A 19,686-nucleotide genomic window follows, 5' to 3' on the forward strand; every position below is an offset into this window, starting at 1 on the left:
CATATATTAAATCACTTGGCTCCCAAAGGAATAATAAAAATCTTGAAAGTGTATACAACTTTTGGATGCATGTATTTAGGTTAAGGAAAATACCATAAAATGAAACACTGCTATAATTTTTAACATATATTGACAATGAGTTTTTTTTTTTTTTTTTAAGTAAAAAGTCATCTCTTAGCATTCATATCTTTTCTACTTACCATACTGAAGGGCTTTTAGTGGAAACCAAAACAGAATAACTGAGTGGAAGAGGCCATTTAAACAATGAACCCAGAAAACCTGAGGGAAAACAAAAATCCATGAGAACCATTTGCGATAAACTAGCTCTGTGAACTCTGACCTTTCTTTTTATTTATGAGCTAGATTCACAAAACGTGTTTCTGTCGGGCCACCACTGTGAATTAATAGAACTGACAGACACATTCTGCCTCTTAGACTTTCATGGGTCATTTATTTATTTTTATGTTTCTCAAAATGTTTTTTCAGCTTCTCTTGAATTTTCTCTACTTTTTAAAAACCAAATATCAGAAGTTTAAATTTCTGCCTGAAAAAGAAAATAAAATTTAAAATAAATGCAGATCTTGAAATTCCTTAAGTGGGATTAGTTTCATAATTCCAGAAGAACAGACTTTTAAAAAGATTGAAATTTGGGAAAATTCCTTTCTCTTTCCCACGTGCAATACAAGTGTAAACTTTTCAATGGTGGAAATAAAATGCTTTCTCTCTCTTTCTCTCTGTCTATATACACATATGCACACACACATATTTATATACACATTACATTAAAAATAGCAAGTATAATATTTAAATTGTATAATCATTGGAATAAAGCACTGTGACTATGACTAATTTATTAAAGGCTCTCATGACTTTTAGCTCCTGTAAATACCAAATTTCATGTCATTATAACATCATTTAATACTTATTATTTTTATGTCTATTGTATTATAAGAACAAGAGAGCAAGAACCCCTGGTACTTTCTTTGTAACATGGATGTGAAAGATTAAGTTATAGAAAAACTGTTTCGAATTCTTATGGCTCTCTGAACAGTTGTAGTTTTGCCATTTAAAAGTGCTTCTTGCAAACAAAACTTATGCTAAATGCAATGGGCATGTATTAATAGTTTTAAGCTATTCAAACAACAGAAATTAAGTTGCCTGCCTCACAAAATTTTCCACTGTGATCTCAATCTTCTTTGTTAGTTCACCGAGCCACACTGGATCGTATGATCCAATTTACGCTCCAATACATTACACATTTGAACTTGTGTTACTCATTAACCTTTGTCTCTTCTCCTCACTATGTCATTACTACAAGTTTTTATTTGACAGAAAGCACAGGTGGGTGCAAGAAAAATTAGTTCTACTTTTCCATTTTCCTGACTGATACTTATTGTCACATGCTAATCCTTTAACCCCTGTCACGACCTCAGAACCTCCGACCCTTTTTACCATAACAAACGTAAGCATCGTCATTCAGGGCCACAATGCTTCTACACTTGGGACCCACGGCAACCGCTGTGTAGACAACTATGCATTTTGTAGCCATTTGTCCCTGAATTTTAAAAAACTTATATGGGATTTAATCCGAGACTTCTCACTGAAATCATTAGAAAAATCTGTAAGCCCTATAAAAGATGTTTGGCAACTTGTGCATATAAACCAGAAATACTGTATAACCAATTTGGAGATAGAAATTGCACGGATATGGAAACTGTATAACCTATTTGGGTTGATCTGATGACTTTCTGAAAGCCTGGGCTCTACAGATTGTGAAATACTTTTTCAATAAAGATACAGGGGATGATGTACACACATTAAAACTATATACTACCCACTATACCCTTTTCCCGGCCACACAACTGTGTTCAGGTTGCCATGTACAAAGGGCACGAAAGGATGTGGCTTTGCAGGAATGGCTTTAGGTAATGCTGTGAGGATCGATTTATATGTTTAAGCAGGAGTGACATGGTCAAATCTGTGGCTGGGAAGTTAACTCCTGACATAGCGCCACAGAGTCCAAGCTTTGGCAGATGGGGACCTGTGGCTGAGGATGATACAACTGTCTAGGCTAGTATATCAGTAGGCCTGGAACTTTCTTAGCTCTCAGATCATTTTTTTCAGGGAAACAAGAGCTCATAGTCCATTGTATCTGCCCCGACTGTGGCTTTCCATCATTGAAAACACCCACCAGAGGTCATGAAAAACATTACAACAATGTGGTGGAATTTAATATAAACTGGGCATCATACACAAATTAAAAATTCCAAAAATAAAACATTTAAAAATAAAAGCATGGACAATGTATATTATAAATAGTAATACTTTTAAAAGAGACCACTAAAAATAATTTTTAGCACCAATGATATGAACTACAGAATGCTTCAGTCTGTTTGTTTTTTTAATTAACCAACTTCAGTTATTTGAAACAGTGCCATCAAGTTGTATGGGTGTGCACAGCTGGACACGTGCACGGTGTGACCAGGAAGACGAGTCTCAGAAGAAGACTAACTTCTTGGCTATAAATTTAGCATTATCACTTATGGCGTGAAGTTAGAGGCACTGAAACACCTGTTTCTCTTATATTTTTGCTATACTGAGAAGAAATGTTATCAGAGAGCTTTATGAATTAATAAATATGAAAAATATCCTATGCTGTTATAAATTCAAGACACTGAGTTAAGGTTACACCTAATTATCAGTGACAAACTAATAAACATGCACTATATTAAATGGAAACAATTCTGTGAAGGTATGTTATATTTGTTGCCTTTATAATACAGTGCTGATAAAATACATAAATGTTAAGAGTTTCAAAATGGCATCTATTGTGATTGCTATAATATTAGATTTTTTTTCTCCTCACTCCCACAGAACCCTGAATTATTAACAAATACCATTGGAAACACTTTAGAAAACATATTTGCAAGAAAGTAAACTATATAGAAAAATGACATTTTTTGTTGCTGGGATGAATAAATACCACGGATCACAAGAGAAAACAATAGCCTATAGCTTGTTATGGAGAATATAAACCCAGAATGTGATTTTAGATACAATGTTGACTATTTTATCTTGTATTTTTAATTTTATGCCTTAGAAATACTGAGTACTGTAATCAACAGAGACTATAATTTTAATGCGTGACACAATCACTTTAAAATTCTAATGAGGACAAAGTTATTTCACAGAATAGGAAATTGGGAAAGAATGATGTAATAACTCTCACCCTTTTTTTTACACATGTAAAGCCAGGCCCTGTCAGTCCTAGATGGTTGACCCCTGTGAGGAGTGACCACTTCCTCATAACACAACAAAGCCAGGAAGCCAGAGGACCAAAGGACAATGACTTCTATATGCCAGACCAGCTTTGCTGCTGCCTCGCAAATCTCAGTGAATAGTGGGTACATTTCAATTGTATAACACAAAAAACTCTCTCCTGCCAAGTCAGAAACTTAAGAAATATGACTTGCCATGGCCGGCACACTGAAGTTGTGTGGCTAGTGTCTCCTTGGCTTTGGAAAACCAGATGTCCCTAAGTAATTAGAATAGTAAAGCCAGCCCCACCAAACACATGCCAAGGCATCATGTCTTACCTTGGTGTTGAAGTCCAGGGCGTTCTGCGACGTTTTGTATAATTCAGGGTACTTCAACATATTCTCTTTCCTGCATGATCTCTCGAATATTCCAAGAGTTAAGGGAGGCATTGCTGTGAACATCTGAAGTGTACAAACTGGTCATTACGCCAAGCAGCCAAATCCAGGGTGAACTTTTATCTCAAAGTATTCAATAAAACAGGAATGATTAAATGGCTTAAACTTACCACATTATATAGACCTATACACCATCTTTCAAAGAGGATCTGTCCAGAAAAGCCATTAACGAAGGCAAACCAGATCTGGGAAGAAAACAACCCAAGACCCCCACAATTAGAACACAAAAACACGCATGCATTGCTTAGAATTTGTTGCCTACCCAACCACTGCATAACGGCAGCATTAACATATTATTTTCACAGTTTTCTTAAAAGGGAATTTCTTTGCTTTACTTTTTGATTTAAAGGGATGCTTTCATAAGATATTTGTTATTTAAATCAGAATTGGTTCTATTTGCTGAATCAAAAAAGAATTATACGAACAGGCATTCACAGATTTAAAAAATTAACTACAATCTTGTTTCTAAAAGGCACTTTAGGGAATATATTTATATGTTATTAAATTTTTACAACTCTGATTCCTTTTTAAAATATCTATTCGGATATAGTTATATAAAGACCATTATTTTTTATTATAAAAGTTAACATGTGTTTATTTAGAAAATAATTTCCTGTACAGTAATAATACAATCACAATACAATCACTATTTTGTTCTACATTGGTTGTATTCATATAGTTCACTTAAATACATTCATAAATTTACCTTACTAGAAACCTACTGTGTCATATCCTGCTCCTCCCCTCTTAACACTGTGTAATACGCATTTTCTTAAGTTGTTATATATCCTTTAAAATGATGTTAATGGATATATAACTTCTACAGGGTGAATATAAACTATTTTGGACATTTAGCTTACTTCCAGGTTTCGCTATTATAGGTAATTCTTAACTTAAACCCTATTCATTTCTTTTTCCTTAGAATAAATTCTTAAATATAATTAACGGATCAAAGTATGTAAGTTTTTTTGTTGTTGTTGTTATTTTTAACAGTTCTTGATAATTACTGCCATCAGACTGTTAAATTTGAATTTATGTATTAAAATATTTTTAACTTAAATTGTCTGCTTTGATAAAAATCAAATCTTTAGCTACCATAGCATAATTTTCTTATACATTTTACAATTCTCTTTGAAATAGCAACCTTAACTTTGGAAACAAAACCAAGGGGCAATATAGAGAAGTTTTTCTCTAACATGTTTAAAACATATGGAAAGTTAAAATGACTACTAGAAAATCAATAATACCCATGTTATTTTTTAAAAGGCAGACCTAAAATATAATTAAACATCAAGTTGATCTGAAAGAGTAAAAAGGCTTGCCCAGCAACGAGATTACATAAACACAAACACAAAACAAAACAACAACACTGTTCGGGGAAAGCAGTCTTGACATGTAGTACAAGTGAATTTTTGAATCAGAGTCACAGGGACTTTGCTACACTTCACGTTTCATTTAACCTCATTATGGAAGCATGAATTACTACAAATTCACCATTTATCAATACATGCTGGCCTCCTTATGAACAGTTTCTGTACCCACAAAGATCTTCCTTTTTATAGTGGCATGGAATGATTAAGCATTTATGAAAACGAATCTCTGCTTCATGAGATGGAAAAGAAAACTAAGTAGCAGTAGCACATGAAAAATAAATCAAAATTGTATTAGGGTTGTAGCTAACAACAATAACAAAAGCATAGATATCAGAGTAAAATCTGAAATTCTTACCTGCTTTACTACATGTGTTTATAGAAAAATTTTGAACATTTGCTCTAGAGAAGGAGCCAGAGGATTTGAGCATGCAAACCTTAAAAGAACTTAGCACCCTCATGAGAAATTAAGCTTGCTCTTTCATAGTGAGTATACACAAGTGGACAAAACAGACTTTAATGCTTTCTATTGTGTTTTCGCGTTTGGCCTTTTTGAGAGGTGGATTACGTAAATACATATTTGTGATACTCCGACTGATGGTAATATTTTCCCCGAAAGCAACTGAGATCTATTGCAATAAAACATGCTAAGAAGCTCTTTCAGATTTCTTAGGGTACGATGGAAATATAAGGAATTTTTAGATACAAACTTTCAATTATGGCCTCTCTAGTCTATGAAGACACACACAATCCAATCTTTGTTGGTCTGAAGAAAGCCAAAGCTCTCTGTATCCCAAATTTGTCCAATGGACATGGTTTGGCTCAAAGGTTAAAATGCATTTACAATCAATAATGTATAATATGAGAAGTTTATGTTAATAAATTTGTGTGTGGGTAAATATTTGTAAAGGTGAATGGTCCCCTAACTTCTTTGCAGATAACATTTGGTACAGATTCGAAGGCTACTATGAGCTTGAAATTAAAGACCCTCTCTCAAATCAATGAATATTTACAGAAAGTTTCAAACTCAAAATAATTTGCAAAAAAACTGAAGTGTCTGAGCTCAAAGTGTATTTTAAAATGCATAAATTAACTGCTTTATGACACATAATTTTTAAGTGGAAAGCTTTCAACACATTTTTACCATTTTATTCTTCCTGCTGAACCTGATTTTAGAAGTTTACTTCCAGAATTTAAAAAAGTTAATATTCTAATTTCTTTTTTTTTTAAAAAAAGGGGAAGAAATGACTAGATAAGAGCAGAACCTTTCAATATAGTACCCTACGTCTTCACACAGATATTCTGGAATTCAAGTTTACATATTTTAAAGGAGAAAGAGAAGGTCTTGAACAATGAAGTAATCTACCAGAAGGCTGATTTCAGGTTAGTCTAAAATTTGTAGTTTAATGATATATTAGAAACATATCCCATGCTAAATAAAATAATACCTAAATTCCCATAACACATAAAAAGTCTCTCTTATGACTCAACCAAAATCATGAATACAGAAATAAAAACACCGGTACCTCTGGCGAGGTGTCTAGATTACTCATATTCATAGAGGATCCATCTCCCACACAACTTATTGGGAAAGTATCACCTTACTGACTTTAATCAAAGCTTCTGGAAACTAGAAACACTACAAAGTTCTGGGATCTTACCAGAAAATCTGGATGTGACCAATCATTTGAAAGAAAAGATCTTATTTTGCTGGGAAGGAGTCAGACGTTTCAGAGAAATAAAAAAATCCCTTTAGAAAGAGCCAATAGTTTAAATGAACACCTAGAGCTGCCTCAGGGTAGCTAACATAAATAAGAGCTTTATACCACCACTTAGCAAATCTGTATTTATCTGTTTGGCTGTAATTTACAGAACTGGAGTAGCTAGGTAGTGACATTACTAGTAATACAGCAATGGGACAGTTTTTGCAGATAATCTATGAAACCCATAGTTTTCAAGACTATTCCTTTATTAGCAAAGAAACTTCAGACCTGCCTCTCCTGGTATTATTTTCTGAATTCCACCTCCTAGCAGAGGCGTGGCAGCTAAAGCTTCACAGACATTTTCCTGATGGAGCATTTCTGCATATTAAACAGCAGCTTACAAATAGTCAATGAGTCCTCTGCTCCCACGCCTGATCAGCACAAAAAACTGAAAGGAGAGATTCGAGACTGGCAGTTGTCCTCACTAGAGACATTCAATGATGTGTTTTCTGTCTATTCATTCACAGTATTGACATGAGCCATTAACATCTGCAGAACTTGTTTTAGCTGGCAAAAGTTGGGTATCTGGGAATTTATTTAAAAGGTCAATTCATTTCCAAGACAGTTGAATTGTACTTAAAATACACTTCCATAAAGTGCTAAAAGAAAAAGAAAAATGAGATTTCCAGTAATGTTTAGAACTCACTTCCTTTTCAACGTGTAAAGAATTTGATCAGTGTTAAATACTTCATGAAGAGGCTTTAAATTCCAAGCCAACTGAAAGTCAGGGCAAATCAACCTCAAGTCACATAATTCTGGATTTGAAACAGATCATGCAGATTTAGTTTTCATTTGAGTTTAATATATTTTATTTCCCCATTAGTACATAAAATTTCTCCACTTCAATGTTGACTGTCAATTAATATAGATTTAAAAAGTGCAAGTTGAGTACTTTTATTTCAATTTTATAAAATTAAATTTTTGTAAGCAGATTTATTGCTGCCAGTGGCTTTAAACTCCTGGTATCTTCAAAAGCCTGTGTAAACAAATATTACAAATTGATAATCTTTTGAACTGTCAATATTTGGGAATGAGAAGAACATATAATTAGAAATTCTAAGTTAGATATATACAAGGGATTGGGAATCAAAATAATTATTTTAGAAAAGAATCACATATGCTAACTACCCTGATTTGATCATTATGCATTACACGTATATCAAAATACCACTCTGTATTCCATAAATATGCACAATTACTCCACGACAATTAAAAAAAAAATCAAAAAAAAGAATCTCAAAGTTATATATACAACAAAGTATACGTTTTTTGGATCTCAAACTATTTTGGAAGTGAATTTTGCCCTCAAACACTGATCATTCCAGGCCAAATCTATCAGTAATGAACAATAAGTAAGCTCATGAAGTATCTTGTTCATGTTTCCAAGTATTTGATTATTTTACCAAATGGGCTGTCACCTAATTATAGATTTTTAGTGACCAATAAATGAAACTGCCTGTATTCTTCAAACTAAGTTTCAGTTTTACTAGCCTGACATAACTATGCTCAGTCAACATTTTAATAAGAAGGTAAGCATTCTGACAGAGGCACGAAGAACAGCTGAACCAAACACACAGAAGTGTCCACCTAATTTGTCAACAGGATAAATGTGGAATCTACTGATTTTTTTTGTTTATAGTGTTACTTCTCTGGTGTAAAGCATGGGATATTATTTCCATACAGTAAATGGTTTCTACCTATCTTTTCCAACAGATAGGTAGAAACAGTCAACAGATTAGAGGGCAAATGTCATGGCCAAACATCTGTAAGGAAGCCCTTGGCAGATTTAGGAAGGTGTGGTGGGTCCCTGACAGGGGTGGAAGATGGTAGGGTTTTTTTTTTTAAACAAGCTATGGGGAGCTCATTGCCATGTTCTGCAGAGCTGCAAGAGGAACATGACACTGATAACATCTAGAATTTAATTGCTACAGATACAGCTTCTAATGATAAAATGACCATATGTTTAAAAAGGCAAGTAGTTTATTACATCCTGATTAACCATTCAGTTCACTTATTTATACACTATTGCTGTGCTGTCCAGTATGGTAGCCACTGGTCACATGTGGCTCTTGAGCACTTGAAATGTGATTTCTCCAAATTGAGATGTGCACATTAGATTTTGAACACTTAGTACAAAAAAAAGAATGTAAGATATCTCATTAATAATTTTTATAGTGGTTACATGTTGAAATGATAATATTTTGAATATGCTGAGTTAAAATATATTGAAATGAATTTGGGCTTTCCTTTTTGCTACTGTGGCTTCTAGAAAATTGAGAATTACACGTGGCTCACGTTATACTTCTACTGCCAAGCTCCTGGAGGACAGGAACCATGCTTGATTTACTCTGTAGTTGCCAAACTAAGCCGGTGGCTGGTAGACAGTAGGTGCTACAAATATATTTGTAGGACAAAATGCACTGTTTTAGAAGTGGTATTCCTGCCCCAGGTTATTTTTTAAATTATGGTATATCTGACACATGAAAGGGATTATAGAAATCCCTTGCTATTCAGACATAGAGACTGAATATTCTGATAGTTTTTAGACAAATTCCTCATTTTCTGAACTCTTGCTACTCATCAAACTCAGATACCAAAACATCTGGAGAGTGAAGGATACTAGTAGATAAAATCGATTTAAGTTTTGAAACACAATAAGAACTACAAGACAACCAATACTAACTAGCTAAGCTACCTGTGTCTCTTCCTGATTCTACTCCTTTCCCTCCCCACAGAATTAGAACTGTTACCCTCAGCTTTGTGTTTATCATTTCCTTTCTTTCCTTTTTAAATACAGTAGTCCCTCTGTATCCATGGGTTCTGCATCCACGGATTCAACCAACCACAGATCAAAAATACTAAAAACCAAAGCAAACAAAAACCAAAAAAAAAAAGAAACAATAAAAAAGAACAACATGACAAAAAAAATAATACAAATTAAAAAAGCAATATAATATAAAAACTAATTATGTAGCATTTACATTATATTAGGCATTATAAGTAATCTGAGATGGTTTAAAGTACATGGAAAAATGTGCATAGGTTATATTTAAATATCATGCCATTTTATATCACGGACTTGAGCTTCTGTGGATTTTGGTATCTGCTGGGGGTCCTGAAACAAATTCCCCATGGATAAAGAGGGACAACTGTACAGTTTTCCATATGTGTATTATCTCTCAACAGTGTACTTCTTTCTTTTTGTATGTTTTTGGGTTTTATAAAAGATGCAGTCCAGCTTACAGTCTTTTTAAAATTGAAAACATTGCTTCATTAACAATTTTAATTCAGCATTTCTTACCAAAGCAACATGACAGTTTTAGCCAGTATTTAAACATTAATTATTCTCCATGGCTGGCAAACTTCTGCTTTCACACATGTAGAAGTTTATAAAAAGTAAGCGAGCCAATGAGGTATGAACTAAAACAATGAGAAAATGTCTTCATAAGGAAAATTTCTTTAAATATGTATGCAAATGACAAGGATTTTAAATTTAACCTGCTATTACCTCGATGATATAGAGGACTATATTCTTGTAGAAGCAGTACAAGATGCACTTGGAGACTCTGTTATAATTCCAGGCACCATGAACCATCAATAAATTCTTCAAATACTTGAACTAAAATAAGAGTGGAAAAAAATTAGTATTCTCCTTTTCATAGAGTCAGTTGACGAAGAGGATGGGCGTGTTCTCGAAGCAGTAATGTCCTACCTGAGCTATGGAGTAGTCAGAAGAATTCGCTGCCTGCAGTCCTTCATTGCCACTTATGCCGACACCAACATGCGCCGTCTGTATCATGCTGACATCGTTTGCCCCATCACCGATTGCAAGTGTTATGACTTTGACTTGTTTCTTAACCATCTCCACGACTTCAGATTTTTGAAGAGGAGAAACTCTTAAATTAGAACAAATGATCAATTACTTGTTTTCTGAAAAAGGAAATTTTGAAATGCCATTGTCTTGAAGAATAAAAAATGTAAAAGATCCAAATGATAGTTCTCCGAAGAAACGCTATGGGAAAATCTTGGGTTTGCAAATATTTAGTTCTCTGTTAACCTGGTTGCCACTTCAAGGCAAATTTAAAAAAAAAAAAAAAAAGTCTCAGAAGCAAACCCCAGGTAACAGCTAGAAGATACAATGTTAGAAGATACAAGCTAGCTAAGCACTAATTACTAACAAATAACATCAAAATTTCTAATTATTCACTTTTGAATTAAAAAGGTCATAAAAGCTGCTCAATGGCAGTCCAAATACTACCTAAATCGTATACAGTTCCTGGAAGGTAAAAGTTTTAAGCTTCTGCAAGGCTTTCCAGGATGTTTGCATTAATTTGTTAAAGAAATAATATTTGAGTTCAGAAAGTCCATTAACTCCTAACAAATAACATCAAAATTTCTAATTATTCACTTTTGAATTAAAAAGGTCATAAAAGCTGCTCAATGGCGGTCCAAATACTACCTAAATCGTATACAGTTCCTGGAAGGTAAAAGTTTTAAGCTTCTGCAAGCTGGTCTTAGATAATTTGCTATAAGCTTAAAACTACTTAAAACTCTACTTAAATTAATATTAGGGTGTTGGTTAACCTCTTAACCCATTCTCAGACACAATGGTGAATCTCAACCAAAGTAAATACCAAGCACTTGATCATAATTCATGTACTTCATTTTCTTCCAAAGCCATTGATTAATGGCCAAATAGAAATCAAGCAACCTTCTATACAAATGTGGATCAGGAAAAGATGACATTAGCATCTATACTAAAATCCTATGTGATATTAAATTTGGAGTAACTTTTTATAGCCATTTAAGAAATAAACTTCAAGCCAGTGACAGATGGGTTCAAAGACAGAACGCATCAGCATAATTAATACATTGTCCACACTGTATTGGAGATTATAGAGAAAGACAGAGAAAGACTAAACGAAGAATTGGTCCAGCAAACTATTAAGATAGTAATTAAATAGTAATAAACAACTAACACAAACAATTTCGGTGGACAAGAAAAACATCTCAGAGGTAAATTCTTTATCAAAATTAAGTTGTGTAGGTATCTAATAAATATTTACTGAAACGTGATAAATTATTTATTTTCTATTTTAAAATGAAGATCATTACTCTGAAAGAATTAAGATATCGTTGCACATTTTACACATATGTGCCTTCAGTAGGCCCCACTGCCCTGCTGAAGGGCTTCAGCCAGAGCAGCTCTGGTTTTTATTCCAAGTTAGAGAATCATTGCATTAGACTGTGAGTTACTTGCAGACTGAATCAGTCTTCCCTTCTTTGTATTCTTAGTGCCTGATCCAGAATAGTTACTCAATAAATGGTTGCTATATGAAAGAATTATTTTTAATTTTTTCTTTGGATTTCCTTTCAGAGTCTGGCAATAGTACAAAATGACACAGCTGTGAACTCAGCAAGGGAATGAATGAGTATCAGGCCATTAATGGGCTATTTCACTGTTGGCCCCCATTTTTCTTTGAAGTGATTTTCATTTCATTTTCACATGTTATTTAATTTTTCTTAACAGGCTAATATACATTGGTAAGTCCACTGGCTCTAGGCCAATGTTTTAAACATGGACTCTAGCTGACATTTAGTAAATGTCAAAAAAGAATGCTCACCAAGAAATGATGATCTAGAAAGCAAATGGGAAATGGGCATGAAAAGAGGAAAGCATTTGAAAACATTTATCAAATTCCCTTGAACAAGCCAACAGTATGACTACATTATGATGTCACACCATGGGATCAATGGAGCTAGGAAACACGGTGGTACTTTTTCATAAACTGAACCTGTAATAAAGGAGAAATCTCTGCATGGTGAGCTAATACTAGTGATTTAAAGAAGCATCAGAAAAGAGCTGGACTAAACTTTGTTTTCTTTCTTCCTGGTGATTACAACCAACTACTACTTTCTCTGCTTGATAGTGCAATTTTCAATAGCCCCAAATTAAAGTTGGCTGAGGATTTTCACCCAACTCCATGAGTATGGTTAACACAGGTGTTAAAAACAAAGACTAGGAATGCCCTTAGCAAGAACAATGCCTGTTAAAAAAAAAAAAAAAAAAAAAAAAAAGTTGGCTGAGGATTTTCACCCAACTCCATGAGTATGGTTAACACAGGTGTTAAAAACAAAGACTAGGAATGCCCTTAGCAAGAACAATGCCTGTTAAAAAAAAAAAAAAAAAAAAAGATGATATAGTGAGAGACATCCCCAAAAGTACACGACAACTGGTACTCACAAGGGCATTTGCTGCTGTTGCCAAACTAAAAGTAGATAATGGGCTTGGAAGAAGATTCAAGCTCACTTCAGGTAAAAGAATTAAATTTCACATTCAAAACACTCCAGAATATATTCCTTTCTACTGCTGTGTTTCCACCTCTTAAAAGGTTACTTACTCCACTCACCAGAGTTTACCTTCTTGACTACTGTACACTTGCTTCTACATTTGGACAATTTTCATTGCACTCTAGCACAACCTTAGCACACAAGTTAATTCTCCCAATATTTACCAAAAACCCCATATCCACGGCTGAGAATAACTAAAACTTAAACTTTACAAGAACTAGTAGTGACCCAACCTACACTTTGGAAACATCATAAAAGCACTACTTTCTTCCCCCAGATATTTTTTCTTTTACCACTTGTGCGTCCGTGTCAGGATTTAAATTATTCACAGTTCTCCTCTCTTCCACTGTTGCTTTTTCTTCTTTGGGAGAAGAGACTCTATGGAAAAAGACTATGTATCCAGTGTGTACCATAAAGGTCTGTTTTTCTTCTCTGTGGCTCCACAAACAGAGGGTGGTCCTTTATCTAGAAGTGAACTGAGTGTGATATGCTTTTCAGATATCACTTTGGCTGTAGTTTCTCCACATGTTATCCATTATTTTTCTTATTTGCTATGTAGTAACTTCTCACTGCCCTGTGAACATTAGATCAGAACACTGGAAATTTTTACCATTTCAGCTAAGTAGTGTATATAGGTGGTCCCTCTTATATGAGCCTTATTTTGCATTCTTTTAATGGGATTAGCTAAATGAATCACCTTTCTGAATGGAATATGGACAAAGATTATATGTACAAGCATATACAGAGACACATAATAAAGAATATTTTGGCCTTCTAGAAGCTACCACTCATCAAATAATAGAATTTTGCAATCAGGAGTTCCTGGGTAAAAAAAGGACTGAGGATCAAGATGGTGGAACAGATGGTCCCCAGCATCACTCTCTCCCATAATCAACCAATTTACAACTATTTAAAAGCAAAGACTGCCAAGCTGGGGCTGTTAGAGCTCAGGGGAAGAGGAAGAGAGACCTACGGAGTTCATGAAAGCAGGAGAAGCCATGATGAGAGAAAGAAAGGACCACTCTAACCATTTTGAACCCCAACCACTTCAAGCCTGGCCCTGGTGAGCACACGGAGCAAGAGCTGGCAAAAGCCGCTACTGTGCCCTTTGTGCGAAGTTGCTTGGAGAATGCAGGGGAGAGGAGGGCCTTGGTGACACTAGGGCCAGCAAGACCACTGACAGGGTTGCTGTGGACTGACATATGAGTGAGGGGCCACAGACAACTGAAAAAAGGAGCCACTCAAAGGCCAGTGAGTCATTGCAAGGCATCAGTGCATGGCCCGCCCCATGAGAAGTGTCTGGATGCAGGGGGTGGGGGAGACAGGCCCACTAGAGGAACACTGGGACACAGCATGGACATCTGATCTACCCCCCCCAATCAGCACAGGCCCACTCAGTGGAGACTTCAGACTTCACCACACCCCTCCACCCTTCACAACTAGGCCAGAGAAGGAACCAGCCATGGGCCAGCCCCACCCCCCCACCTTTGTTCCCCTCTCCCCTCCACCTCTGCCCCACTGCTCTGCAACAACATCTTAGAAGGTAAAAAAAAAAAAAATAATAATAATAAATAAATTTTAAAAAACCAATAATTTGATGAGAACTACAAATCACTGTTGAGAGAAATTAAAGAGGGCACAAGAAGATGGGAAGATATCTCATGCTCTGGGATTGGAAGAATTAACATTGTGAAAATGTCCATACTACCCAAAGTGATCTACAGGTTCAACACAATTCCCATCAAAATACCAATGCCATTCTTCACAGAAATGGGGAAAAAAATCCTAACATTCATATGGAACAACAAAAGACCCCAAAATGCCAAAGTAATCCTGAGCAAAAAAATAAAGTTTGAGGCATAACACTACCTGACCTCAAACTATATTACAAAGCTATAGTAACCAAAACAGCATGGTACTGACATAAAAACAGACATAGGACCAATGGAACAGAATGGAGAAACCAGACATCAGCCCATACACCTACAGCCATCTGACCTTTGACAAAGGCACCAAGTGCACACACTGGGGAAAAGACTGCCTCTTCAATAAATGGTGTTGGGAAAATTGAACATCCATATGTAGAAGAATAAAACTAAACCCATACCTCCCACCATATACCAAAATCAACTCAAACTGGATTAAACAGTTAAATATACATCCAGAAACTATAAAACTCCTAAAATATAACATAGAGGAAACACTTCAGGAAATAGGACTGGGCACAGACTTTATGAATATGACCCCAAGAGCATAGGAAACCAAAGGAAAAATAAACAAATGGGATTATATTAAACTAAAAAGCTTCTGCACAGCAAAAGAAACAATTAACAGAGTCGAAAGACAACCAACAGGATGGGAGAAAATATTTGCAAATATGTATCTGATAAAGGATTAACATCCAGAATATAAAAGGAATTCAAACAACTTAACAACAATAGCAAAGTAAAACCAATTCAAAAATAGACAAAGGACTTGAATAGACAGTTATCCAAAGAAGTTACAGCCAAAAAACAAGTAACCCAATTAAAAAAATGGGCAAAGAAGCTGAATAGGCATTTCTCAAAGGAAGATATATGAATATATATCTTTGAATGGCCAACAGACACATGAAAAAATGCTCAACATCACTCAGCATTCAGGAAGTGCAAATCAAAACCACACTGAGATATCATCTCACTCCAGTCAGGCTGGCTCATATCCATAAGACAGAGTAACAAATGCTGGCAAGAACGCAGAGAAAGGGAAACCCTCCTACCCTGTTGGTGGGATTATAAAATGGTGCAGCCATTATGGAAAATGGTATGGAGGTTCCTCAAACAACTATAGACAGAACTGCCATAAGACCCAGCAATCCCACTGCTGGGTATATACACAAAGGAATAGAAATCATCATGTCAAAGGGATACCTGCTCTCTCATGTTTATTGCAGCTCTATTTACAACAGCCAAGAGTTGGAACCAGCCTAAATGCCTATCACTGGACGAGTGGATAAGGAAAATGTTGTATATCTGTACAATGGAATACTACTCTGCTATAAAAAAGAATGAAATACTACCACTCACATGGATGAACTTAAAGAAAATCATGTTAAGTGAGATAAGCCAGGCACAGAAAGAGAAATACCACATGTTCTCACTTATATGTGGGAGCTCATGAAAGTAAGTAAATAAACAAACAAGTAAATAAATAGAATAAAAAAGATACTACCATCACAATAATTCCTTGAACTTGTTAAGAGAACAGACATAATGTTGATGGTGGTGGGAAAGGGGGAGAGGGTGGGGAGAAAGGGAGGAATTGGTAAAAGTCCACAAAAATCAACTACATTGTATAATGATAAATAAAAAATTAAAATTAAAAAAAATAAATTAGAAAAAAAGAATAATTTGAGGAACTTTCTACAGGTAGCCAAAAGAAATACAATAATTTATCCTACTGGATTATGTTTTGGAGCTAATAACCTAAAAAATTCCCATATATACACTTAAAATTATACCTATAATACAATATTACCTCAAAGACATTTATACTGTAAACTTGAAAGTTACTATGAAGTTAACTTTAGAAGGTAAATCTAGAAAAAATTTTAAGAAAAACGTGGAAGAATATTGTAATTTTTAATATCCTGAGATATTTTGTAAAGTGATCAAGCCCTGGTATTTCTTTTTTTTATTTTTTGTTTATTTATTTATTTATTTATTTTTCTTCCCTTTAAATTTTTATTTTGTCGATATACAATATGGTTGATTATTATGGCCCATCACTGAAACCTCCTTCCCTCCTTACTCTCCCCCCTCCCTCCCAACAATGTCCTTTCCGTTTGCTTGTTGTAACAACTTCAAAGGGTTGAAGTTGTTATATCTTCTCCCCCCCCCCCCCCAATGGCAGTATTTCATTCGTTTAAGCCCTGGTATTTCTAAGCTTGAAGTCTGCTCCTGGTGACTATTTAGAGGTCAAAAGCATTAGTAGGGGGAGCTGCTGTACTTTCTTTTGCAACAAACTTCTTAAGATTTCTCCTGTGAATATCAGTCTATTCCCCATTTAGTCATATTCTGATGACTAATAAAGAAATTACAAAAAGAGAGAAAAACCCAACTTACAAGCTCTTACCTGAATGTTTTTGAACTAAAATTTGTTAAGGTCATTTACGAAGTTTTAAATTGAGAAGGAATTAAAATATGGCAAAAAATCTGTGTTCTATATACCAAAACTACATAAATATTCGAACTCTTCTAGAAACTCACCATCATTCATTTATTACTGAAATGAAGACAGAAGCTTATGTAGCAAATCCTAAAAATGATATGATGAAATATTCAACCACTTCTAGGTAAGAGAACTGAGCTATTCAAATGACTGATGAGTGAGCGTTCTCCTGGCCTCCGAAACCAACATCTGTTTATATACTGTGCAGTCACAGGCATCAAAGAGACCTTACAATATAGGGACTGAGTCTACAAAAATAAAATACTGATAGCCTTTCCATGGGACAAAAAAGGAAAGCAACTTTAAAAAAAGATTTCCTTTCTACAATGCATTTTAGATACAAAACTTCTCTTTTGTTAAAGTTGGAATACATTTATTATAATGCCATTTACTTCTAGTCTTTATGAATTCTTTTGTGGAATTTATGTGGTTTTAGGTAAACTACTACTGCCTTCAGTTTCATGGTCCAGATATTATTTTAATAGGGACTGTTCATATTGATAGCGTGTATTTGAATATGCATATGTGTATGTGTGTGTGTGTGTGTGTGTGTGTGTGTGTGTACATGCCCCAGACTACTAATTGGCAAATACACCTTATAAAAAGTAAGCTTCATAGAAATTTTATTATAGTCTTACTCAAACCAGAGAACACAGTTTGTCCACAATGCTTTTGTTCATTTTCTTTACAAAAAAAAAAAAACCCCAAAACTAGTTGTGTTGAATCAAGCACTGTATTCAGGATATGGAAAATTTAAAAATGGTAGTGACACTGAATAAATGAAAATTTTATAAGTAAGATAAATCCATCTCATTATCCATGATAGAAACATCACAACTCCTATTCATTTTTGACTATTTGCTGTTAAGAAGCAAAGTTTCTTTAATCCACTCTGTACCTAGAGTATAGGGGAACTATGTAAAGGATATTGAATTCTCCAGGCTTTTTCCATGGATGGGAAAGACAGGTAAAAAATCATTAGGTGGAGAAGGAAACATCTCCTTCTTCAAGTGAAAGTGGATACATTAAGATTGGATTAGAGACAGCTGACAGGGTGCCTCTGCATGTCACAATAAGAAAGGTTTAATGTCACGGCTAGCTCTAAGTAACAGGAGATGTTAAAAACTTGAGATAAAAAAGAGCATAGTAGAAGCAGTGCCTAAAAATATTAATTTGGATTGGTCAAAATGTTATACCCCCCCCCCCCCCTTGAATCCGACCTAGGATTAGGGAACTGAAAATGAAAAGAAAGGACATGGGGTGGGGGTGGGGGTGGGGGCTCCAAATAAAAATGGTTACAATAATGACTCTGAGGTTTCAAATTTGGGTGATGGGGAGAATAATGGTCTAAACATAAACAGAAAAATCAGAAAGAAGATTTACAGAAGAAGAGTATGAGGGAAGTTCTAGATGCTCAGAAGTTCAGACAGTAGTGGGATATTCTAGTAGAATCACTCAAGCATGCTGACTGGAAAGCTGGAACTGAGCTTGGAAAAGAGTGCAGAACTGGGGATGTGCATACAGGTGCCACTTATTCAAGTATTTAGTGATCCTTTAGTATGTGATGAAATTTCTACAGATGCATATAAGAGGAAAGTAGAAGACCTCAAGATTCTCCTTTTGCCCCTAACAGCTATTAATGCAAGAACTTTTATGGAGCTCTTTTCCCAGGAGTTAAATAAGTGGAGCCTATTTGATGGTGGTCTCTCCGTGGACTCCTGCTCTGAGGACACAGAAATGGTAGAGACAGAAATCTTTCCTACACAGAACAAAGTCCAGCTACCTCTTTCTTTTTGGGGAGTCTTATCTATGGGACTGGTGTGCTCCCTCCTGGGAAGCACCTCTACTCAAGAAGGCCTAGAGTGCTTTCCCCTTCTAGCTCGGCCCTTTAGTGACCTTGCTCTCAGAGTGGGTAAGATGATGCCTCCATCTCTTCCTGTTCCCAATACATGCTTGGGTGCACATGCCTTGTGACTCCCTTCAATTTCCCCATGACCCTGGGTAGGTAAGTAAGGGTCAGAGGGTCAGAGCTTCTTTAGGTTGGAAGAAAATCAGCTTGCCCTTCCTTCCTTCCCCCTGCCGTACAACCCCCTCCCCTCCTTTTTATTTAATTCTCTCCTATATGGATAGGTTTCTTCAAGAAACATTCTCTCATTTTAAAAAATACCTAATGGAGGGCCGGCCTGGTGGCGCACTGCTACAGTGCGCCGCTTGGGAGCGCGGTGGCGCTCCCGCCGAGGGTTCGGATCCCACATACAGACTGACCGCTCACTGGCTGAG

General features: G+C 35.4%; 1 protein-coding gene across 1 annotated transcript in view; it reads right to left on the reverse strand.

The window, feature by feature from the left end:
- The window catches only part of ATP8A1 (ATPase, aminophospholipid transporter (APLT), class I, type 8A, member 1), a 235,996-nt gene that overhangs the window by 40,803 nt on the left and 175,507 nt on the right, over positions 1–19,686 (reverse strand). The window contains exons 26-30 of the mRNA XM_008567055.1: positions 10,559–10,742; positions 10,355–10,465; positions 3,824–3,898; positions 3,597–3,719; positions 201–279 (exon numbers count right to left, since the gene is read on the reverse strand). Of these exons, the coding sequence (XP_008565277.1) occupies positions 201–279; positions 3,597–3,719; positions 3,824–3,898; positions 10,355–10,465; positions 10,559–10,742 (572 nt within the window). The remainder of the gene's footprint in view (positions 1–200; positions 280–3,596; positions 3,720–3,823; positions 3,899–10,354; positions 10,466–10,558; positions 10,743–19,686) is intronic.

The sequence above is a fragment of the Galeopterus variegatus genome, unplaced genomic scaffold, assembly GCF_000696425.1.
Source record: "Galeopterus variegatus unplaced genomic scaffold, G_variegatus-3.0.2 Scaffold288, whole genome shotgun sequence".
NCBI classification, from domain to species: domain Eukaryota; kingdom Metazoa; phylum Chordata; class Mammalia; order Dermoptera; family Cynocephalidae; genus Galeopterus; species Galeopterus variegatus.